The sequence below is a fragment of the Argopecten irradians genome, chromosome 15, assembly GCF_041381155.1.
Source record: "Argopecten irradians isolate NY chromosome 15, Ai_NY, whole genome shotgun sequence".
NCBI classification, from domain to species: Eukaryota; Metazoa; Mollusca; class Bivalvia; order Pectinida; family Pectinidae; genus Argopecten; species Argopecten irradians.
The window spans coordinates 10,459,321-10,485,971 of record NC_091148.1 but is presented as its reverse complement, the minus strand read 5'-3'; the positions used below and the strand labels follow the sequence as shown (position 1 = coordinate 10,485,971).

Below are 26,651 nucleotides of genomic sequence, written 5' to 3'. Positions count from 1 at the left end.
ATGTTTCTAGAAAAATAGTTATATTAAGTTATGCAGTTGATATTGACTCAAATAACAAATTTTAATATTTCCACATGATCATTTTATGAATAATCCATGCTAGTGGCATTTTAAAATTAAAAGTCTTTTTCGGATTGCCTTGGACGTTATTAAACTTTAGAATAAAGGAGTCAAAGGTGTTCCGATAGTTATTGACTTCCTGCCATTTCCTGTTTTAGGCATAAGACGAAGTTGTGGATTTTCCACTAAAGACATTTATCATCTGTTTGTGATTGTATATGCTTATCTTTCTTATACGGGAGTTACAAATGGTACCTAATACGATTTTATCTATCAAGGAATCTCTAGTTTATTTGATAAGGTACAAGATTTTTTTCGTGTGTCTGTGGAGTGGCTTGTTTAGTTAGATATACAGCTGTTATCTTGTAAAAAGTAGATAGTCAAATTTTTCAAGACAGTTCGACCCTTATCAAGACACACATACATGTACAATAAAAACGATCACATACTATAGACTTACAATAAATAGAAGTTATAACATACAATAATGTTGGATATTTGCTAATTATAGATAGGTACAATACTAATTAATTGTATTTCAAAGTGACTTGTTTCTTCTTCTTTTGTTAAGGAGTACATCTAATTACTGGTCATGAGTGTGTTTAACTAAGGCCCGGTTTTAAACAAGATGTATCTTTGATGAAGGATAAATTTATAACTGATATCAAAACCCGATGTACATGTCTGCACTTAAAAATTGTGGTCACGATGGTCTATCGGGGCTGTAGTAGTGATCAAGATAAGAGAATATCGTCTGGGGATAAATTCATAATAATGAAAATTAAACAGTGACAAAAAATACCCATTATAGGTATTCAAAGTCTTTGACACAAGACCTAAAGGCATTTTGGTAGATAATGATAAATCACCGGTACCTCCCGACAATACTAAATAATAACTGATTATTATTAACATGGAAATCTAACCTTTCTTAAAAACTTATAATTACCATAACCATATAGATTATTACCTTCAATGCTACATGTACATATTATATATCATGTATGTATTTATTGTATGATTATGAGTCCAGTGTAGAGGACTTCAATCCTGCACTGGAAAAATGAAACTTATTGTTTTTACTCTGCCTTTAAATCTGGCTTGTCTTTAGATGATCCTGGCTGTTAATTGGATGTTAAACTAATGTATGGCTGATCCATTATTATTGACATTATAATTAATTAGGGCCTATCTAATGCAGAAGAGTCAATTTTACTATATCCAAGAAGCCTAGCTACTTCTCTAAAAAAAGTTTCTACTGTGGAAGTATATATAATATATCATGATTCTGTTCATAATTGTAATCCCATTTTGAGGAAATTTGGTGGAACAGAAGGTTGCCAAGCACTTTTTCTAGGGTATCCGTTGGTATTATTCATTTGTATTGTTTATCCAGTACTCTGCCTTTAAATCTTTGGCTTGTCTGTAAATGATCTTGGCTGTTAATTGGATGTTAAACTAATGTATGGCTGATCCATTATTATTGACATTATAATTAATTAGGGCCCATCTAATGCAGAAGAGTCAGTTTTACTATATCCAAGAAGCCTAGCTACTTCTCTAAAAAAAGTTTCTACTGTGGAAGTATATATAATATATCATGTTTTTCAGGTCAGGATGAATTGTAATCTCACTGATTGAAGAAAAGCCACAAGCATGAGCAAGAAATTTGGTGGACCTCCGCCCAGATGGGTTAACTGTCCTCGGAAAGGAAACATTATACAGGGTATCGTGATCATTTCATGTTTCCAACATAATTTTCATTTTCATCACATAATCTGTCTGATATCCAGTGATTTCGCCCATGTTATATTTTTGCATATTTCACTAGTGTAATATGACCTCGAGTGATTTTCATTGGCTGGAAATTTATGGTAACGTACATGTCATGACAGAAACACTTAAATGACGTCAGGTAAAATGATGCATCGTAATTAACTATTTGGTACCTTGAGGTGGTATTTATATTATTTGTCACTTAATTAGACATGTTTTGCTGCACGTGTACTTGAAAATTATTTTCTTACAATGTTGCCATATTGTTGTTGGTTAACTAAGGATACTGAATATCTGAGTATGAAAATAAATAACTTCTGATTCTAAAATAAGTGTTTTCTTTTTTTATCTAGGAAAATTCTTGCCATTCAAGACTTTGCTGGACGAGAAGTATGATGACCAGATTCCAGAATACAGCCATTTCAATCCAGATCTCCTTTTTGCCTCCTTAAAAAACATGAAGGTTAGTTATATCGGTGATATTAAAAGAAGATATTTCAGAAGTCTATATAAAGTGGAATGTAGACGGAAATAAATCTTGATTTTACATGTCACAAAATGATTTTACATTATCTTACGTATACCCTAATTATTTCCTCCACCCTAATTATTTCCTCCACTGGGAATCGAACCCATGACAACTGGATTATTAATGTATAATTTCTCAACCTAAAGAGATAAAATGAAGTTCTCTCCAGACAAGATATAGGGAATACAACTATTCAACTTTTGTGTTCTGACTTTAACTGGTGAATGACAATGTTTGTTTGCAGTTGAAAATGGGCCTCCTGATTGATCTCACAAACACCAACAGGTTCTACAACAAGGATGTGATAGAGAAGAATCACGACTGTAAATATGTCAAACTACAGTGTAGGGGGTAAGTGTTCAGTGAACCACGACTGTAAATATGTCAAACTACAGTGTAGGGGGTAAGTGTTCAGCAAACCACGACTGTAAATATGTCAAACTACAGTGTAGGGGTAAAGTGTTCATTGAACCATGGCTGTAAATACAAAAATGTATGTCAACCTCCAGTGCAGAAACTTCTCAGTTCTCAGGGATGTTACAAAACTTCACATTTTACATCAAAACCATTTCATTTTGTTGATACATATTTTCATGGTCTTATTGTTCTTGATGCTAAATGAAGGAATTTTCTGTTTTAAGTCACGGAGAAACTCCAGCTAGTGAACAAGTGGACGCTTTCAACAATCTCTGTCATCATTTCATCTCTCAGAAACCCCTAGAAATCATTGGTAAGATGCAGATTGATTGATTCAATTCAACTAGCAATATTTTATTGTTTTAAACAGAAAGATTGGAGAAATATAAACACCAAGTAGGGCCTATATTGGTCCTTTCCTGCTTTCAGCACCATGATATATATTAGTCTTATAAAATTCCGTGTGCTATAAACTTAGCTCTTATTGAAATTTTATATAAACTTACTAGATACATGTATATCTTTATACCTAATAAAGATGCTCCACCACCGAAAAATAGAATTTTTTCACAATCAAAAACAGGAGCAGACAAGTTAATTTTTCTTCAGTAAATTTACACCATTACCACCATTGAAAAGTTTGACCTTCTTTTTTTAACTCAAGACAGAAATATTAAAAATAATTTATTGTGTCTCGAAAAAATCCATGGCACTTTTGCTTATATGAAATGATGAGTGTTGTTTATGCTATGTCATCAGTGGAGCATCTTCAATAATTTAACATTAATTTAGAGTTTTAATACTTAAAGGCCCACTACCTTTCCGAAACGGCTTTTAATTTTTAAAATGGGAATGTAAAACAAGATCGATAATTTTGTAGAGTCCTAAAAATTATTAACTTACCGTTAATACTACATTAATCATCACCTTCTGAACGATTTGATTAAAATAAATAAAATGTTTATTTTCATAACGCGGGTCGTATTATGTTTCCCGCCGTCGTCCTAAATACCGCGCGGTAGTTGACTATTACTGCGCCAGAAACAGCGAATTGACTCTCCACTGTTTTCATATATTCCACAGGAAATCTTGCATATGTTTGGTGTCGTAACCTTATTTTAGATCATCGGTATGCATTTTCTGATGTTATTAATGTTTTTTAAGAAACCTTTATATTTTGCTACGGAAAGGTAATGGGCCTTTAAGAAAGTAATTCAGTTTGGTTCATTTGATGGGCTGGTATACAGCCTATAATTTGACTCATCAAATGTTTCAATAATGGTTACTATAGAAACATAGCAGTGGCTTTTGATTTGTCGAAATTAAAGATGTTCCATTGCCGACAAAGCATAAACGATATTCATTATTTGAACAGTAATTGGTATTTGATAAAGGAGTAGATATGATAGGACCAGTATTTGGCCTTAATTTTTCAGGCCGAAAAATATTTACTCTGATCCATATCCAAATTTTGCTAGAAATTCATCATCTTTAGGTTAGAAAAGGCTTGAAATGGATTTGGCCGCCACCATGGAGCAACTTTATATTTTCCATGGATATGCGTAAATACACGATACACAACGTGTGAAAATCTTTTTCTGCTCCACGAAGGCGGCCACATTCATTTTTAGAGAAAACCACTCAAAAAGTATGATTTTTCAAGGATTTTTGTGAAAAATGGCGGGAAACTGCATGTTGATGACGTCATTGTGAACATAATTGGCACTTGCGGGATATTTTCGGGATGTAATGTGTTAGCAAATGTATTCAACTGTTATATGGCAAAATATGTTGTTCTTTACTGGAGAATTAATTTTGGGGCCATATTTGAGTCTCAACCTACCTTCTCCTTTGTCTAATTAACACAAATATAATTTACTTTTCTTTTAGCAATCAGTACTTCATTTCATATGGGATACAGTGCAATGGAATTCTTTTTGGGACGCAATTTATTATTTTTGATATTTTTATTTAGAATTAAAATTAGAAGCTCAAACTTTTCAATGGTAGTAATGGTGTAAATTAAATAACTTTTTTAAGCAACTTTAAGATATTGTAAAATTTAGCTGGAAATAGGTGTTTTTCGTGGATGACAAATACAATAATTAAGTTGCCATGGTCCAAAAAAATTAGTAGCACAAGGGTATAAGTTTGACGTTATGTTGCAATTCTTATTCAGCTTTTCCTTTATAGGAAACTAAAACAACTGTACCTGTTTCTTTAAGGTGTACACTGTACCCATGGCTTCAACAGAACTGGCTTCCTGATCTCAGCCTACTTAGTGGAAAAATTATCGTGGAGGTAAGTAATTATAGTGTTATCTCAATGAAAGATGCCACCGAAAATACCGAACATTTCAACTGACCCGGTCACATTATAGTGACAACTGATACAATCTGATTAAAGTACAGATCCTTACAACCACTCCGGTCAATAGAGGATCTGACTACATCCCATAAGGGGTCATGTTCGGATGACCTTTTTACCATGTGTACTTCAAATCACATGAATTTTCTACACATTGCTACGTCATTTTAAATTGTCATTTCGTCCCAGTATACATATACATTAGCTTTGTTGTGCTATTTGGGCGAGATGACTACATACATGAAAATAATTCTGACAGCTTTTTCAAACTACTACGTCCCCTGAAATTCACATTCAAGATTCTGATGGTAGCAATTTGATTGGCTATTTCCAAAGGTCACCTTGACATGACCCCTAATTGGATGTTGTCAGATCCTCTTAACAAACGTAGTGATAATGAGGATCTGTATTTTAATCAGGTTGTGGTGATCCATATTGTGTAAGAAAGGCCTTAAAAAGTCCATCCTTGGTATTTCAGGGGTTACTATCACTATCGTTAATCTGTATTTTCATATTACAGAGTTATCTGCATTTGGTAGGTATTTATTATGACGTTATTTGTTTGCGAGCGTTATGTCGTACTTTTCGGAGAAAACGACATGAATTAAGTTCACAAAATGATGACGTAACAATAGATATCTAAACTCACAAGGGAACTAACTCTGTCATATGCAAAGTTGGAATATCCACTCGAATATGGAAAAGTAAAATGAAGTCAGTTTAGAAGAAACATACATGTACTGACCAATCACAGGCCTGCAGAGACTTCCTTTGAAGATATTACAGAAAGATTTACACTTTCTTGTATTAAAAAAATAAAAGGTGTGAAAAAAACATAAACTATTGTTGAAAAACTTCTTATAAAATTTTGAAAGTTGAAACTTCTTACTTGAAAAAAAAACCTATTTGTAGTTCATATGTACATGTATCTTATCTCTTCACGGAAAACCTTTCTTGCGTTGACGAAGATTGGATAAAAGCAGTTTTGAGTAAATAGTTGTGGCATTGTTAAATACTAAATAGCTACAGATTATTTTAATCACATACACTGTTTTATTTTAACCTTTCAGCGTAGAGGCAGCTGTTGCATCATTTTCCCAGGTAAGCGTCACAAGGTAGACCAGAGAGACAGTTACATTCACCCCTACAGTTTCATAATGAACTGCTCCAGTCATTGAATTAGAAAAGTTCATTTGTGTGTACAGGTGTGAATGAGTTAAATAATCAGAAAATAATTAGATATTCAGAAATAGAATTTGGTCAGTGAAAAAAAATGTGATACTCTCCAAAAACTTTACTGTTTTGGTTACTGTAAAATTACTTTCTTTCATGTGCGATTTATTTTTGAGATTTTTGCGTTCAAGGTAAATTCGCAAAACTCTGTAAATTTATATCTTCCAATATTCTTTCATAATGAAATTCAAATATATTACCATTTAATTTTGAATCCATGAAACTTAATTTCCTGCAAATTTGTTTTAACTGAAATTGCGAAATTAAATACCTGCGAAAGAAAGTTGGTTGAGAGTATAATGTAAACCATGGTTTTGCAGCTTTATTGTATTCTACCCAATAAGTGACAGGGGTCTTAAAAAATAGAAAAAAAATAAGGGAGCATTGAATAGAATCCAATTTAGATCGACCTTTCATAAAATTATAACACAAAGTCAACCATTAATCAATTTGCAAACGATAAACAAATAAAGAGACTTGGTTTCATGTTTTCAGTCTGCCTTTATCCAGAGTCAGTGAAAGAGGCCTCAAAAAGGGGGAGGGGCGCTTATATGGTAGAATATGGTATCTGTGTTTCTAAGTTAACTTAACCTCCTATGATCTTGACTGCTTTCTGATTATTAATATAAAGATTTTAACCTTATATATGATGCTGTATTTGAAGCCCCCCACCCCCCTGATTTGGATTGTTTTGTACGATTATTCATTTATCTGTAGGCGAGACCGCCCGGGATCTATAAACAAGATTACCTAGAGGAGTTGTTTACACGGTACGGTGAGAAGGAAGACACGCCCCCGGCTCCAGCTCTACCAGACTGGTGTGACGGTAGGACACTTCCCTTGATTTCCAGGGGTTACTATCACTTACGATCTCTACACCCCAGGACCATGTCATAGCAAAAATTGAAGGCAGTTCAGGAGAAAAACTGACCAATAATTTGCCTGCAGAGACTTCCTTTGAAAATTACAGAGAGCGACGCTCATATCCAAAGCCATACAATATATTGTTATTATATTCTTTTGATGTACATTTAATGACCAAACTATCTGCTCATCCATTGTCGCACACAGAGCCTTTAAATTTGCTATGACATGTGTCAAGGATGTATAGATCATAAGTGATTGTAATGTCTGGTAAACGAGAATGATTGGACACTAATTTAGAACTACAGAGGATTCCGCTTATTTGCATAGGTCATTTTCCAGAAGAAAATATGCAAATAACCGGAGTATTCGAATAGGCGGAGATGACATTTTGCACCTCCGTTTGACCCCACACATATGTGTGAATAGGCAAATAGGTTTCGTTTCGTTTACTTGATAAATATGTTAATTATTTACACTTAAAACGAACAGCAAGTAATTATTTTGCGTAGTTGTAAATCGATTTTAATTGTTTAATAACAAAAAAATTTCCAATATTAGATTCTTGTTTACGTTAGATCGACACGTGAATATTTGAGAAACAGCTAAACGATCGATATCAAATGCTATTAGATTCTACAAAACAGGATTGGATTTGTGTCTACAATTCTGAACCTAAATAATAAACAAATTTACGTACATTTGCCTGGCAAAATGAACTTACGATCGTGATTAAACTTCAAAGTGCCGATCAACTAGTAGTGTTGTTTTTACACATATGAATTCGAAAATGGCGGCAGGTGATGAAGCCATGCAATCACTCGACCTAAATGTGTTTTGAGAATTCTCCCTGTTAGTTGATCTATACGGCGAATAGCTTGATAACATTTCAGAAATTAATGCATATTCAAGTAGCAATGAAACAACGTAGCAAGTATATTTTTTATCCTAAGCTTACATACTGTACGAAACTTGCGGTAGTCATTGCAGGCCGACTTTGCATGCTTTTATGTCTCGTTCATCGAGACGCTTGATACGCACATGTCTGTCGTAGTCAACAAGACCGAGACTACTGATCATGCATGGCGATTGTTATAAGGAAGCATGGTTTCTCCAACCGATCGCGAACTAAGGTACGTTACGTTAATAAATAAACATATTTGAAAGTGCAAATGCTTTAATTAGATGTTTGAGCCAGTGAATATACGAAAGTTATGATCAACCGCTGCTGATTTAAATCGTAACAGCGTCGAATACCTTTGCAGATTCATGCATAAAATAACAAGCCATACTTTAACGTTAATCTGTTACCATGATGATTTCTAGTAAAATTGAAACATATATCGGCGAATTTCGCTAAAAATATATTGCAAAATTGAAAAATATTCGATTATATTTTTAGAATTTCCCAAATATTTTATTCAAATAACCAGAGGTCATGTAAAAGTCTATGCAAATACACGGAGTTGAAAAACAAAGATAAAGAAGGAAAAAATCGGGACCGCAGAATTTTATGCAAATAACCGAAATATTCGAATAACCGTTATTCGATTATGTGGAGTCCTCTGTATTCCCTGGTACTACAAGGGGCTGTTCTAATGAAATATCTCTTTCCAATTCTTCAGTCATTTCATTATCCTACATAAAGTTGCTACACTGTGCACAAATAGTAATTTTTATCTATCAAAATCAAGATTAGATGAATTAGTATTTTTAATAATATTTAAATATTGTTTGTGCTCTGTTGGTTATGCACCTTTAAATAATTTACCAACTTAAGTATTTTAAATTAGATATAAATAATAGCCTAAAATTACCTGGTGAGCTAGATATTTTACTGTTTTGTGAACTTAAGAAAGTATAAGTAAGAGAAGTTGATGGAAGACGTTTCTGATATCAAAACTCAGAAAAATGTATCACGATGATTAATTTTTAGTTCCACATCTTATAACGGACATTTAAGGGCATACATTATTTTTGTGAAAAAAATAAAGCTAGAAAAATACATAGCTAGAAAGCTAGAATCAACTATTTGTTATAAGTTTTCAATTTTAAACAAAAACCGAAAACTGTTGTGATACAGTTAAAGGCTTACAAATGTTCTTTTATTTTGTAGAATCAGACAATCAAGATGATGATGGAAACGCAATCAACGGTGATAACGCAGCTCAGGGAGGAGGGTTCAAGGGTCGGCGGAGAGAATTTGTTAAAAAGGTAATATTAAACTGTTTATCATGATTCATAGTATTTGATCACTGGAACCAAGGTTGTAGTATAGTGTAAAGACAATGACACTTATATTTTATAATTATTTACAGGACGCCAAGTTTATGGAAGGTGTAAAAGGTGTATCTCAGCTGCGTTTACAGCCAAAACTTGCCGAGGTTCAGCGACGCTGTCAGCTCATGTGCGGCTGGAATAGGTAAGGGTGAAGGTCAAGGGTCAGATATCAAAGGTCAAGGGTTCATTCTGTCAACTACCTTCTCAGGTTTTATTTGAATTTGCAAAAAATAATACAACAAAATGATTTTAATTTAGGTAGAGTTTCTGTAGAATATTTCTGATTGTAGATTATGGAATTAAAGTAGCAGGGGGAAGCTTTTTGGGTATGAAAACACAAAATATTGTATGGTATTTCACACTTTGGTTCTGCCAGATCTGTTGTAGAAAAGTGAATACTGTTCTTAACAATCTTTGTTTATCTATTTTAGCCAGGGGGGAAACTTTGTGGGTATGAAAACACAAAATATTATTCGGTATTTCACACTTTGGTTCTGCCAGATCTGTTGTAGAAAAGTGAATACTGTTCTTAACAATCTTTGTTTATCTATTTTAGCCAGGGGGGAAACTTTGTGGGTATGAAAACAGAAAATATTATATGGTATTTCACACTTTGGTTCTGCCAGATCTGTTGTAGAAAAGTGAATACTGTTCTTAACAATCTTTGTTTATCTATTTTAGCCAGGGGGGAAACTTTGTGGGTATGAAAACACAAAATATTGTATGATATTTCACACTTTGGTTCTGCCAGATCTGTTGTAGAAAAGTGAATACTGTTCTTAACAATCTTTGTTTATCTATTTTAGCCAGGGGGGAAACTTTGTGGGTATGAAAACACAAAATATTGTATGGTATTTCACACTTTGGTTCTGCCAGATCTGTTGTAGAAAAGTGAATACTGTTCTTAACAATCTTTGTTTATCTATTTTAGCCAGGGGGGAAACTTTGTGGGTATGAAAACACAAAATATTGTATGATATTTCACACTTTGGTTCTGCCAGATCTGTTGTAGAAAAGTGAATACTGTTCTTAACAATCTTTGTTTATCTATTTTAGCCAGGGGGGAAACTTTGTGGGTATGAAAACACAAAATATTATATGGTATTTCACACTTTGGTTCTGCCAGATCTGTTGTAGAAAAGTGAATACTGTTCTTAACAATCTTTGTTTATCTATTTTAGCTCTGGTTTTCCTGGTTCACAGCCGGTTTCCATGGATATTAAAAATCTGTCCTTTGTCCAGAAAAAGCCATACAAAGTCAGTTGGAAGGCAGATGGAACAAGGTATGAACATAGAAAAGTAATTAAAAAATCTCTAACTTAAAGTTATATTTCATGTGATTTTCACAAACAAAATTTTAACTATTGTAAAAAATACAATGTGTGAATATGGATGCGTATATAATGCTTCATATCCATAAAAAACACCAACATACCATTCAGATAGAGGGAAGAAAAACCATGCATTTTAAAAGCAGTCACAGATCAACGTCATGTGTAAAACTTTCGGGTAATATCTGAAACCCGAGTTGAATCACATGACCGACATGGGCGATACCCATACAGATCTGGCTGGAATAGTAATATCAACAGTATCGTCCGGGTAACACAGGATCCTTACAAACATATATCTGTAGGATACATATTATACTTTAAACAGTAAAAATAGAGCAAGGAATAACTGTGGAGACAAAATAGATCGTCGATTTTTTAAGGCAGTCTGCTCCTTTATCAAGACACATAAAACAAGCACAATCACATAATATAGAAATGATTAATAGGAAATACAAAAAGACAAGGGAAATTAATATCATATTAAAGTTGTATTTGTATTTGTAATGTCCACCATCACAAACTTTCTTAAAACATACAATTTGTGAATATGGATGCACAAGATGGTTCAGATCCATGAAAGCACCAATATACTATTGACATAGCGATAAATGTCGCATGAAATATCACACGTTTTGAAAGAACTGCCTCAGTCAACGCAATGTTTCAAACTTTCGAGTAACATCGGAAAACCAAGTTGCATCATATGACTGACATCGGCGATATTGGAATAGATCGGAACAGTTCAGATACTTTCAATCTATTTTAAACATGTACACGTTAAATATCAATATTTTAATTAAATGTTTAATCACTTTGGGAATACGAACTTAAGTTGGTAAATATCGAAAGTTTAAAACTTAGAAAAGCAGAGAAAATATGTAGAACACTTTAAATACTTTTTCTATGCCAAAAATACAGCAAGTCACAGACCATACAACTTTAATGTTGAAGACCAATAGAATCGTATATGGGTCTGTGAAGTGGACAAGGATATGTCAACCCGAGTGAAAGATTTTTGCCGGTCAACCTGAGGCTTGCCGAGGGTTGAAAGCCAAAATCTTTCACGAGAACGTAGTTATGCGTCAAAATTGATGACGTCATCTACAATGCGTGCTGCAGTTACACGCATGTATTGATGATATTATTATCTAACGCATGTGAGCTGTCTTACACCCCCCTGTGAAAGATAGAGATATCTTTTTCCCTAGCAATTACGGGGTATCCCTGTGAAGTATGGGAGAAAATAAACCCAATGGTAAGTGGATGTATGCTGTTATCTACAGATTTTTCCTCTCATTATAGATACATGATGCTGATTGACGGGAAGAATGAAGTGTTCATGTTTGACCGAGACAATACCGTGTTTCATGTTCCAAATCTTGAGTTTCCACGTCGAAAGGATCCAAGAACAAGTATCCATGATACCCTGTTAGATGGGGTAAGTATATGTGTCCTCTTCTTCATACAGGGGTCACAGTGGTCGAGTGGTTAAGATGTCCCGACTGGTCGAGTGGTTAAGATGTCCGGACATATTACCAACCTCTGGGCTGTGGTGGCTTAGTTGTTAAGATGTCCTGACATATTACATAAAGCCCACCATCTTTGCACCCCGGTAGCTTAGTGGTCAAGATGTCTTGACATATTATCACAAGTCCACCACCTCTGGGCCACTGTAGCCGAGTGGTGAAGATATCCTGATATATCATCACAAATCCACCACCTCTTGGCTGCGAAGGCCGTTTGGTTAAGATGTCCTAACATATTACTACAAATCCCCACCATCTGGGCTGCAAGGCCGGGTAGCTGAGTGGTTAAGATGTCCTAACATATTACTGCAAGCCCACCATCTCTGCACCCCTGGTAGCCGAGTGACCAAGATGTCCTGACATATCATCACAAGTCCACCACCTCTGCCACTGTAGCCAGTGGTGAAGATGTCCTGACAATATCATCACAAATCCACCACCTCTGGGCTCGAAGGCCGTGTGGTTAAGATGTCCTAACATTATTACTGCAAGCCCACCATCTCTGCACCCCGTAGCCGAGTGTGAAAGATGTCCTGACAATATCATCACAAGTCCACCACCTTAGGGCCACTGTAGCCGAGTGGTGAAGATGTCCTGATATATCATCACAAATCCACCACCTCTGGGCTGTGAGTTTAATCCCATGTGCATGTGGGGCAGTTGCCAGGTACTGACCACTTGTCAAGATGACAGTTTATATGATGGAATATTGCGATTCCTCAGCACTTTTAAGTTAAAATGTGGTACTATTATGATTTCAGGAGATGATATTAGACAAAATAGATGGCCGGACTGTCCCCAGATACCTGGTGTATGATATTGTAAGATTTGAGGTAAGTCAAACGTCTCTTGTATACTTAAAGTTGTATGGTCTATTACTTTCGCTCTTTTTGTCATAGTAAAAACTTATAGGTGCTATACACATTTTTCTCCGTCTGTCCGAGGTTTAAACTTTCTAATTTTACCACTTTTTATAAAGTTGCAGCAATGGGAGTGTTTTAATTACAAAAGTAAAAAAATCTTTTTAACGTGTACACGTAAAAAATAGGCTCGAAAGATTCTGAATCATTCCGAACTCTTCCGAACATTGTCGCGACAATCTCGAAGTAATACGAGAGTTGTGAAACCAAGAGAAATCTTAACAATTTTTCGTAAACAAAACACGTGGTCGACCTCAGCAGACTGGATGTACAAAGAATTAATGCTAAAACATTACGATTTTTGATACACACAATATTGAATTACGGCAATGTGTGAATGAGATGTTTCAAATTATCGCTCTGTGGACATAAACCAGCACGATTTGCTCATATTAGCCAGAAGGAAAACGTACAAACAAACACATGTGGGCTTACGCTAGTTACCTGGATCTCCACGTGCAGGACGTGTTGACGCCAGTCACGTGATACGATTCGGAATTCCGACAAAACTCGAAGGTACTGAATATGGCGGAGATTGGAGGTGTTTTATTCAAAACCAGGAATATATATTATCCCTAGATTGCGGCTCTCTTATAGGCCTACATATGCTTTTGGGGAGCTAAATCATCAAGTTACATGTCTATGTTCAAATATCAAATGTTAAAACGACACATTGTTACAGTGAAAATTACCAGAAATACAACTTTAATGCTACTTAATATATATAATATTGTATGTGTTAAAAAATAAACTCTACGCATAAATATCATAAAACCTGGTTCACATGATCGGAATATATATTGTTTGGATGAAGAGAGCACTATAAACATATGAATTTTAGTGCAGTCAAAATTTAGGGCAAATGTGAAAAGCTGAAAAATAGAATTTGATATCATGGATATAAATTAGCACAATGTGGATCTCAATAAAGGAAATATCCTTTAAAAAAATTAGCACTGTACAGAGGACTCCACATAATCGAATAACGGTTATTTGAATATTTCTGTTATTTGCATAAAATTCTGCGGTCCCGATTTTTTCCTTCTTTATCTTTGTTTTTCAACTACGTGTATTTGCATAGACTTTTACATGACCTCCGGTTATTTGAATAAAATATTTGGGAAATTCTAAAAATAAAATCGAATATTTTTCAATTTTGCAATTCAATTTTAGCGAAATTCGCCGATATATGTTTCAAGATACTTCGCTTTTACTAGAACTCATCATGGTGACAGATAAAAACGTTATCGTATGGCTTGTTATTTTATGCATGAATCTGCAAAGGTATTCAACGCTGTTACGATTTACATCAGCTGCGGTTGATCATAACTTAAGTATAACCACTGACTCAAACATCTAATTAAAGCATTTGCACTTTCAAATATGTTTATTTATTAACGTAACGTACCTTAGTTCGCGATCGGTTGGAGAAACCATGCTTCCTTACAACAATCGCCATTCATGAGTAGTCTCGTTCAACCAGAGTCTTGTTGACTACGATAGACATGTAAGAATCAAGTGTCTCGTTGAACGAGACATAAAAGCATGCAAAGTCGGCGTGCAATGACTACCGCAAGTTTCGTACAGTATGTAGGATACAAAAGATACTTGCTACGTTGTTTCATTGCTAATTGAATATGCATTAATTTCTGAAATGTTATCAAGCTATTCGCCGTATAGATCAACAATACAGAGAGAATTCTCAAAACACATTTAGGTCCATTGAACACATGGCTTCATCACCTGCCGCCATTTTCGAATTCATACACATGTGTAAAAACAACACTACTAGTTGATCGGCACTTTGAAGTTTAATCACGATCGTAAGTTCATTTTGCTAGGCAAATGTACGTAAATTTGTTTATTAGACCTATTTAGGTTCAGAATTGTAGACACAAATTCAATCCTGTTTAGTTATTGCATTTGATATCGATCGTTTAGCTGTTTCTCAAATATTCACGTGTCGATCTAACGTAAACAAGAATCTAATATTGGAATATTTTTTGTTATTTAACAATTAAAATCCATTTACAACTTCGAAAATAATTACTTGTTGTTCGTTTTAAGTGTAAATAATTTACGTATTTATCAAGTAAACGAAACGATATCTATTTGCCTGTTCACATACATATGTGTGAGGTCAAACGAAGGTGCAAAATGTCATCTCCTCCTATTCGAATACTCCGGTTATTTGCATATTTTCTTCTGGAAAATGACTTATTCAAATAAGCGGAATCCTCTTTATATGAATTATCATAGTACATGAATTAACTTTTGAGCTTCTCGTTTTACTGAAAGATAATTATATGAAAAATAATTTATTATGTCTCGGAAAAATTCTGTGGCACAATGTCCTATATGGAATGAAGTATTGATTGCACATGCACCAAAAGCGAAATAAATTATCTAATATTATTTTTTGTGTTATTTAGACATATATATACACGATGAAACAGCAAATGTTCAAATGATGGGTATAGGTTTTGCTCTGTCGGCGGTGGCGCATCTTTAAGATGAAATATGAAGAGTCTTTGTGTCAAGTAAAAGAGTTATAACTGTTGCATTTCTTAAAAGATTTGCTTTTTGTTTTGTAGGGAAATGAGGTTGGAAAGACGAGCTTTAGTACACGACTACACTGTATAGAGAAAGAAATCATTGGACCTCGTTACGCAAAAATGTCTCAAGGGCAGTTAGATAAGAGTAAGGAACCATTCAGTATCCGAGCCAAACCTTTCTGGGATGTGGCTGTGTGTCGAAAGGTAGGTCACACACACTTTAACCTTTGACCTACATCAAAGATAAACTTGTTCAGTTCTATCTGCTACTACCAGTGGCGACTGAATTGTATATTGTATTTGGTTATTTTATAGTTGAATTATTTTGACGTAAGAAAAAATCGATTTTAAGTAATTTAATTTTGGTTATCTGAATGAATTCAGCCATTGCTTTCTCTTATTAAGTCATTCACCCCTGAAATTTCATTATGGAATAGTCCAGTTTTTTATTTAGAAGAGACTAAATGTGCCTTCGGGGGTGAAGGAGATTAATAGAATCTTACATGGGTCTTTGAAGTGGACAGGGATATCTCAACCCGAGTGAAAGATTTTGGCCGGTCAACCCGAGGCTTGCTTTTTATTAAAAAAAAAAAAAAATGAAATTCCACTTATTTTCCAGCTTTTTCATCCCGCCATTATCGCAGGAACGTCATTATGCGTCAAAATTGATGACGTCATCTACAATGCGCGCCGTAGTTACGCCGCATGTATTGATGACGTCACGTTATTGTCTAGCGCGTGTGAGCTGTCTTACACCCGCCTGTGTAAGATAGAGATATCTTTTCCCTAGCAACCACGGGATATCCCTGTGAAGTATGGGAGAAAAATATCTCCAAATTACAGTAATGAAGAATTTCATGTTCGTAGTATAAACAATAAATCTGATAAGACTGTGAAACTAATTATTCCTACTCAATATCTTGTAGGGGAACTATGACTCACTTTACATTGCTATGTTATCACTTACTCCTTTTTGTTCCTGTCTAGATTTTGGATGGCCATTTTTCCAAACAAGTCAGTCATGAGGTAGACGGCCTAGTGTTTCAGCCCGTGCCAGATGTAAGTTTAACTCCTCAACATATAACTCCACTAGAGAGAACTTTACAGTTTTTTACTCATTTTATTCTAAAAAAAAAGAAGCTCAAACTTTTCTAAAGTCACTTTGTGTTTAGAATTAAAAATGCTTCGCCACCAACAGAGCATGAATAATATCGCTCATTTGGACAATAACTGATGTTTGAACATGTATTCTGTATTTGCATATTACAGAGTTATCTGCACTTGCGGGTAGGTAGTGATTGTGACGTCATGTATTTGCGAGCATAACGTCATACATTTCGGAGAAAACGACATGAATTGCGCTTACATCGACGTAACCATCGATACCTACCTCCAAGGGAGCTAACTCTGTAATATGCAAAGACGGAATATTTGTCTTATATAGGTATTTGTACACTTATTTTATGTTTGTTGCTGTAGCCTTATTGTGCCGGGAGATGTATGGAAGTGCTAAAAATGGAAGCCACCGGATCAAAACTCTATCGACTTCAAACTAAAGATTGTTATCAAAGAACACTCATTGGGGAAGGAAAATCATATTTTATATAAATGAGCCTGGTCCGACCCCTAGGGGCTGAGGGGTGAGGCCCCAAAAGGGCAAATTTTCTTATTTTAGCTTTAAATTCATACTCCTCCTTCATCCTTTGATGGATTTCATCCATATTTAGTGTGAAACATCATTAGGTAAGGACATTCATATTTTATATTTTTGAGATAGGTCTGACCCCTAGGGGCTGAGGGGTGGGGCCCCAAAAGGGCAAATTATCTTATTTTAAGCTTTGAAAATCTACTCCTCCTTCATCCTTGGATGGATTTCATTTATATTTAGTGTGAAACATCATTGGGCAAGGACAATCATATTTGATATAAATGAGCCTGGTGCGACCCCTAGGGGCTGAGGGATGGGGCCCCAAAAGGGCAAACTTTCTTATTTTAAGCTTTAAAATCCTACTCCTCCTTCATCCTTGGATGGATTTCATTTATATTTGGTTTGAAACATCATTGGGGAAGGACAATCATATTTTATATAAATGAGCCTGGTCCGACCCCTAGGGGCTGAGGGGTGGGGCCCCAAATGGGCAAATTTTCTTAATTTTAGCTGGCCCACTTCCTGTTTTCAGGTTTCACTCTCTGATCTCAATGAAAATTGGTCTATAGGGGTTTTAATTGATGCCGAACAACGTGCAAACATTTCGTAAAGATTTTTGTATTCCAAGATGGCCGCTGGCCCACTTCCTGTTTTAAGGTTTCAGTCTCTGATCTTAATGAAAATTGGTCTATAGGGGTTTTAATTGATGCCGAACAACATGCAAACATTTTTGTAAAAATTTTGGTATTTCAAGATGGCTGCTGGCCCACTTCCTGTGTTCGGGTTCATTTCAGATCTCAATGAAAATTGGTCTAAAGGGGTTTTAATTGATTCAGAAGGGGGAATTTTAGGTGAGGACAATCATATTTTATAAAGGACCAGGCTAAGACCCATGGGGATAGTACGGCGGAGGTCCAAACTGGGAGCTTAGCTGAAATTTGGCTTTAAAATCTGACTCCTTATATTAATCCTTGAATGGGTTACAACCATATATGGATGAAGTGCGACCAAGTTTGTTCAACAAATGACATTTACCTATTTCAGAAACTTACATATTCAACTAAGGAGTTCCTTGTATTATTTATATTAATTGTTAACCACTACTTTATACTGTGACTTTGTTGTTTTGTGCCATGAGTCAGATGACCGTAAAGGCCCATGGGCCTCTTGTTATAGCATGGATTTGATTTTTAATAATTATTCATTGAAATTACACCATGTCTTGCTGATATATAAATGATATCCCTTGCAAGTTAATGTGAAAATTAAGTTTAATAATCACCCTTTAAAGTTTAAATAAAATAAAATATTAGAAAGATTATTTTAATAGTGAGCTTTCAGATTTTGGCTGTTCCTATTATTATTGAAATTGTAAAAATTGTGATTGATTATATTTCAGGATTCCTTTTGGAAATGAAATTAAAAAGCAAACATTTTAAATCTTATGTCAATATATGTTTTTTATATTTTTTTCCCCACAACAGAATGCTTGCAGAAAACAAGGCCTATTTGTATGTACTGGGTCTGGAACCTCCAATGGCCATGATGAGGGTTAGTTATCTCCCCTTTAACAGAGTTATCTTCTCTTGGTACATTTATTAATTGTTGAATTACTATTTCTGTAACCAATCGAAAGTCAGTGTTCTGTCATTTGATGTGCCAATAGAAGTCAAGCAGCTGGTATTGGCATTACTTATTTATAAAATTTAAAGATGCTCCACCACCGACATAGCATAAATGATATTCATCATTTGAACAATAATTGGTGTTTAATATTGTATATATATATGTCTAATTAACACAAAAAATAATATAAAATAGTTTAGTTTGCTTTTGGTGCATGCACAATTAGTACTTCATTCCATATAGGATATAGTACCACAGAATTTTTAGGTCACCTGAGACGAAGTCTCAAGTGACCTATTCTAATCGCCTTTTGTCCGTCGTCGTGCGTCGTCCGTCGTGCGTCGTATGTCCGTAAACAATTTACATTTTCGTCTTCTTCTCCAAAACTGCTGAAGCAATTTCAATGAAATTTTGCACAAACCTTCTTAGGCATAAGGCCAATCAAAATTGTGAATTATATGGTCCCCACCCCCCAGGGGGCTGTGGGAGGGGCCAAAAGGGGTAAAATTGAGTAAAATTTCAAAAATCTTCTTCTCTACTCACAGATGTGGTAGAATCAAATACTCTTCATAGATAAAAAGGTCTTAAGGTCCTTTACAAAAATTGTGAATTATATGACCCTGGGGTCTCTAGTTTCCCCCTGGGGAGGGGGTTAAGTTTACTATAGTTTATATTGGGAAAACACATTTTTGCTTATTATTTGGTCATTTGTAATAGGAAATGAGTCAAATGTTGTCAGAATTATCAGTATGAGATGGTCATTTAATCCTATTAACAAATTTTCTATGACTGACCCCCAGGGGCTTTAGGGGTGGGGTCAAAAGGGGTCAAATAGGCTAAAACTTCAAAAATCTTCTTCTGAAATTCTGGAAATGGTCAAAAATCTTCTTCTGAAATTCTGGAAATGGTAGAATCAAATACTTTTCATAAATAGAAAGGTCTTAAGGTAGGTCCATACTTTTGAAAATCGCGCCAATTCATATGACGCTATACCGGAAGTTGCAGAGGTTGTTTTGAATTCCAGAATGGTTTCCGATACGCCACGACATCACACTTGGATATTTTTTTCAATAGGTGAAAATTGTCTACATATAATATTGAATGTTTAAAATCATTAAATAAATCAAATAAAAGCAGTGAAGTGAAAATTATATGCTATCTCTGAGGTTTTTGCGGTCCCTGTCGTAAATGGGAATGGATTTTTAAACACCGGAAGTGCCGTTCGTCGCTATAAATCATAAGACAGGACCCTGCCGGACGGAAATTCCGGAATTCTAAAAAAATCGCATACGGATTTCCTTTAAACACACAATTTGGAGAAAATCATAAAAACAAACAGACATAAACCAGATATAATATCACAAAAACGTATGAACTGATGTGGAATGTTTTTTTGCGGCATGATTTTCAAAAAATAGTCAAATATAACCCATCTTTGCACTGGATGAAATGGGGGTAGGGTTGCGAGTTACAAACTTCAAGTTTACAAAATTGTGAAATTTTGATCGAGGACCCCATGTTTTTTATATGATATTTGAAAAACATATTACCTTGGGCATATCATATACAAATATTGTGAAATTGACATGGGTTTTCATTTCCTTTTTGGCCTATTCATTGATATTTTACGGGCGAAAATATGGCAAAACATGGTAATTACGTATAGAAACGGTCCTGGGAAATAACAAAAATCAGTTAGCATTCGTAAAAATAAAATAGTTTTGTATATTGTTCTATCGTAAGAAATTTAGGACAAAAACTCAACAGGATCGAGACTACATTCACCCTCATATTACAGAAAACATAATTTTATGAATTTTTCTATTTTCGGTCAGCAAATTTGCATGGATGGTATATTTCAAGCTCAAATATCTCAAAAAGTAGTTCGAGAACACCCATTTATCTTTACAGATTTGAAATCTACATGAAAAATGCAAGAAAATAAGACCTGTTAGAAAAAAATGACATGGGTTTTTCCAAAAGTATGGAGCTACCTTAAGGTCCTTTACAAAAATTGTGAATTATATGACCCTGGGGTCTCACGTTTCCCCCTGGGGAGGGGGTCAAGTTTACTATAGTTTATATAGGGAAAACACATTTATGAGTATTTTTTGCTCAATTTTCATTGGAAACGAGTCAAACTTGGTTAGAATTATTAGTCTGAGATAGCATTTTAATATCATATCCACATTGGTCCTGGCCGACCCCCTGGGGGCAGAGGGGCGGGGCCAAAAAAGGTCAAATAGGCTAAAACTTCAAAAATATTCTTTTAAAATTCTGGAAATGGTATAATCAAATACACTTTATAGATGAAAAGGTCTTAAAGTTTGTTTATAAAAATTGTTAATTACATGACCCTGGGGTCTCCTGTTTCCCCTTGGGGAGGGGGTCAAGTTTACTATAGTTTATATAGGAAAAACACATTAATGAGCATTTTTTGCTCAATTTTCATAGGAAATGAGTCAAACTTGGTTAGAATTATTAGCCTGAGATAGCATTTTAATATCATATCCACATTGGTCCTGGCCGACCCCCTGTGGGCAGAGGGCGGGGCAAAAAAAGGGTCAAATAGGCTAAAACTTCAAAAATCTTCTAAAATTCTGGATATAGTAGAATCAAATAATTATAGATGGAAAGGTCTTAAGGTGTTTTATAAAAATTGTGAATTATATGAGCTTTGGGTCTCACGTTACCCCCTGGGGAGGGGTCAAGTTTACTTTAGTTTATATAGGAAAAACACATTAATGAACATTATTTGCCCAATCTTTGTAGGAAATTAGTCAAACTTGATAAGAATTATTAGCCGAAGATATAGCATTTTAACATTCATATCTGTCCTCGATGACCCCTTGGGGGACCAGAGGGGCAGGACCAAAAAGGGTCAAAATGATTAAAATTTCAAAAAATACCTCTAAGTTCACAGGTTTGATGGAAGCAAATACTCTTCATAGTCTAAAAAGTCAAATTTATAAATCACTGACCAACTTCAAGGCCCAGCATATAGTGTTTATATGTCTTTAATTTGTTTCATTATTTGTTTCATTATATATTCTAACTCAGGTGACCGTTAAGGCCCATGGGCCTCTTGTTTTCGGGATGCAATTAATTATTTTTCTATATTTTTAACTTAAAGTAAAAATAGGAGCTCAAACTTTTCAATGGTGGTAATGGTGTAAAGTTTTGTAACTGAAGAAAAATGCTAAATCGTCTGATCCTATTTTTGATAGTGCAAAAATACTATTTGTCAGTGATGGAGCATCTTTAAATAATCTTCCCTGACTAAATCAGAAAATAGCAGAATTTTTTCAGTCATTTGTTTTACATTCTCTGTTTCTAGTATACCAAGAGTATCAAGGACCTGGATGGTAAAATTGTGGAGTGCTCATGGGACGGAAAGGAGTGGAAGTTTATGAGGCAGCGTACCGATAAATCTCACCCGAACAGCTACAATACAGCCATGGGTTAGTACCACTTCACCTTCCCCTACCCCTAATACAACCATGTGTTAGTACCAGAGGGATGTTCAATCTAATTAAACAAAGACTTGTTTTTCACTCCACAATGATAACCTATGTTCTAATACAAAGTCTAACAACAGCCCATTTGGGGTAGCCACAGCATAACCCCTGGCCTAGAATCGGAACATCTTAGGACATACTATATTTAGCAAGTAGCCGTTTACACTTCCGCGAGAATCAACCACACCAAGATTTCATAGAAGAGACACTGATTGGCTAACCACAGGGGTCATGCTGAGGTGACCCCTACCAGGGAGTTGTTAGATCTTGTATTGTAGTGTAACATAGAACATCGTAGTGGAGCAGAATCATAAATCTTATTAGATTGTTGGGATGGCTAATATAGAATAATGGGTGTTATGTTGTAGGGATGGTTAAAATAGAATAATGGGTGTTATGTTGTAGGGATGGTTAATATAGAATAATGGGTGTTATGTTGTAGGGATGGTTAATATAGAATAATGGGTGTTATGTTGTAGGGATGGTTAATATAGAATAATGGGTGTTATGTTGTAGGGATGGTTAATATAGAATAATGGGTGTTATGTTGTAGGGATGGTTAATATAGAATAATGGGTGTTATGTTGTAGGGATGGTTAATATAGAATAATGGGTGTTATGTTGTTGGGATGGCTAATATAGAATAATGGGTGCTATGTTGTTGGGATGGCTAATATAGAATAATGGGTGTTATTTTGTTGGGATGGTTAATATAGAATAATGGGTGTTATGTTGTAAGGATGGCTAATATAGAATAAAGGGTGTTATGTTGTAGGGATGGCTAATATAGAATAATGGGTGTTATGTTGTAGGGATGGTTAAAATAGAATAATGGGTGTTATGTTGTAGGGATGGCTAATATAGAATAATGGGTGTTATGTTGTAGGGATGGTTAAAATAGAATAATGGGTGTTATGTTGTAGGGATGGTTAAAATAGAATAATGGGTGTTATTTTGTAGGGATGGTTAAAATAGAATAATGGGTGTTATGTTGTAGGGATGGTTAAAATAGAATAATGGGTGTTATTTTGTAGGGATGGTTAATATAGAATAATGGGTGTTATGTTGTAGGGATGGTTAAAATAGAATAATGGGTGTTATGTTGTAGGGATGGTTAAAATAGAATAATGGGTGTTATGTTGTAGGGATGGTTAATATAGAATAATGGGTGTTATGTTGTAGGGATGGTTAATATAGAATAATGGGTGTTATGTTGTAGGGATGGTTAATATAGAATAATGGGTGTTATGTTGTAGGGATGGTTAATATAGAATAATGGGTGTTATGTTGTAGGGATGGTTAATATAGAATAATGGGTGTTATGTTGTAGGGATGGTTAATATAGAATAATGGGTGTTATGTTGTAGGGATGGTTAATATAGAATAATGGGTGTTATGTTGTAGGGATGGTTAATATAGAATAATGGGTGTTATGTTGTAGGGATGGTTAAAATAGAATAATGGGTGTTATGTTGTAGGGATGGTTAATATAGAATAATGGGTGTTATGTTGTAGGGATGGTTAATATAGAATAATGGGTGTTATGTTGTAGGGATGGTTAAAATAGAATAATGGGTGTTATGTTGTAGGGATGGTTAAAATAGAATAATGGGTGTTATGTTGTAGGGATGGCTAATATAGAATAATGGGTGTTATGTTGTAGGGATGGTTAATATAGAATAATGGGTGTTATGTTGTAGGGATGGTTAATATAGAATAATGGGTGTTATGTTGTAGGGATGGTTAATATAGAATAATGGGTGTTATGTTGTAGGGAATGGTTAATATAGAATAATGGGTGTTATGTTGTAGGGATGGTTAATATAGAATAATGGGTGTTATGTTGTAGGGATGGTTAATATAGAATAATGGGTGTTATGTTGTAGGGATGGTTAATATAGAATAATGGGTGTTATGTTGTAGGGATGGTTAATATAGAATAATGGGTGTTATTTTGTAGGGATGGTTAATATAGAATAATGGGTGTTATGTTGTAGGGATGGTTAATATAGAATAATGGGTGTTATGTTGTAGGGATGGTTAATATAGAATAATGGGTGTTATGTTGTAGGGATGGTTAATATAGAATAATGGGTTTAGATGGTAATAATGGTAAATAGAATAATGGGTGTTATGTTGTAGGGATGGTTAATATAGAATAATGGGTGTTATGTTGTAGGGATGGCTAATATAGAATAATGGGTGTTATGTTGTAGGGATGGTTAAAATAGAATAATGGGTGTTATGTTGTAGGGATGGTTAAAATAGAATAATGGGTGTTATGTTGTAGGGATGGTTAATATAGAATAATGGGTGTTATGTTGTAGGGATGGTTAAAATAGAATAATGGGTGTTATGTTCAAATTTGGGATGGTTAATATAGAATAATGGGTGTTATGTTGTAGGGATGGTTAAAATAGAATAATGGGTGTTATGTTCAAATTTGGCTTGTGTGGCCATGTGAAGTGTTAATGTAAACGTGTAGGATTTAATTGGTGCTGATTTGGTTGTATGTATTTTGTGTAAGTCATATTATGTTAACAGCTTATTCACATTGCATTGTTTGGTTTTATCAACTTTTGATCATTTTGTTTCGACTTTTTACAGGTGTTTGGCAGAGTATACAGACTCCAGTGACAAAAGACATTTTATTCAGTGCTGTAGAAAACTTACCGAGTAATTTAACTAAACATGAACATTCACGTCCTCCGGGGGGTGATAGAGAACTGATGCCACCTCCTGCTAAACAGGCGAGACGAGAGGCGACGTGACACTGATACTGGTCACTTTTTTTATTATTGACATATGCCGGCACAGTGGATATAAGATTCAAAGTAAAGATTAAAGAGGTCTCCTATCCTGGTCAGTTTCACAAGTCCACAAGGATTCGTTATCAGCTGTGACTGTCACAAGGAGACGATTTCCATGAATAGTGTATACAAAAAATTCTGGAATGTGTGGAGATTTCAATGAATAGCAGAACAGAACCTACCCTGTGTACAAATAATTCTGGAATGTGTGGAGATTTCCATGAATACCAGGACTAAACCTACCCTATATACAACAATTCTGGAATGAGTGCAAATTTTCTTGCAATCTGTAAATGTACAAATTTCAGTGCTACTTATACTTTTTATTTTCAGTATGTGAAATTATGATTGCACTGATTGCAATGTCTGTTTGTCATTCATACTGCAAATTTGGGGAACAGAAATTCATCAATTCACCAGCTTTAAAATTCAAAATAATTTTTTGCCTAAAAATTGGATTGTGCTGAAATATGAACGTTTACAGTAGGATATTATCATGTTTTAGTGATGACTAAAGGCAATCCCTTTTCATTCACTTTAATACATTGTTACATCCAAAACAGGCATGAATTTATGCAAATTCAAGTATGTTTTAGAACTAGTCTTTAAATTTAAAAAGTCAAAAAAACTAGACAGAATGGTCACATTTGATGTGACAAATTTATATCAAAGATGTCCTTTATTGTCATTAATTTAAAAATTGAAGACTTGCATTTAATTTAGAAGTGAACATTATGATGATGTTGATGTGTTTCGCTCATATAAACAATAAAGTAACAGATCTGATTCAAGCTTTTGGTTGTCTTCATGGTTTACTGTACTTTACATTGTATGTAACAGACCTGGCCTAGAGCCTAAATGATCATCATAGATTCACAAACACCATGTTTTCTTGAGCTCTCAAATCTTTTTCACACACTCTACCATCTTTCCATGTACCCTTGAAACTTTTTAGGTTCTCTTTCATCTTTTCATGAGCTCTCGAATCTTAACAGGTTCACTTTCATATTTTAATACGTTCTCTCATCTTTCATAAGCTCTTGAATCTTTTCAAGTTCTCTTTCATCTTTTCATGCAATCTCAAATCTTTTCAGGTTCTTTCATGTTATCATGCGATTTTGAATCTTTTCAGGCTCTCTTACATCTTTTCATAATATGTTCAATCATCTTTTCATGTGCTCTTGGAAC

The 26,651-nt window shown here is 34.7% G+C and overlaps 1 protein-coding gene across 1 annotated transcript; it reads left to right on the top strand.

Moving 5' to 3' along the window:
* The first annotated feature begins 183 nt into the window (after positions 1-183).
* Positions 184-26,249, top strand: LOC138308445 (mRNA-capping enzyme-like). The gene is given in 20 exon segments (XM_069249427.1): positions 184-361; positions 1,672-1,786; positions 2,190-2,299; positions 2,610-2,716; positions 3,007-3,095; positions 5,008-5,083; positions 6,220-6,250; positions 7,100-7,208; positions 9,363-9,460; positions 9,565-9,668; positions 10,708-10,809; positions 12,163-12,298; positions 13,148-13,219; positions 15,901-16,065; positions 16,849-16,920; positions 17,341-17,373; positions 17,375-17,458; positions 18,989-19,060; positions 22,473-22,596; positions 25,261-26,249. Coding segments are annotated over 19 exon segments (1,818 nt in total). The 5' UTR covers positions 184-361; positions 1,672-1,716; the 3' UTR covers positions 25,425-26,249.
* The last annotated feature ends 402 nt before the right edge of the window (positions 26,250-26,651 follow it).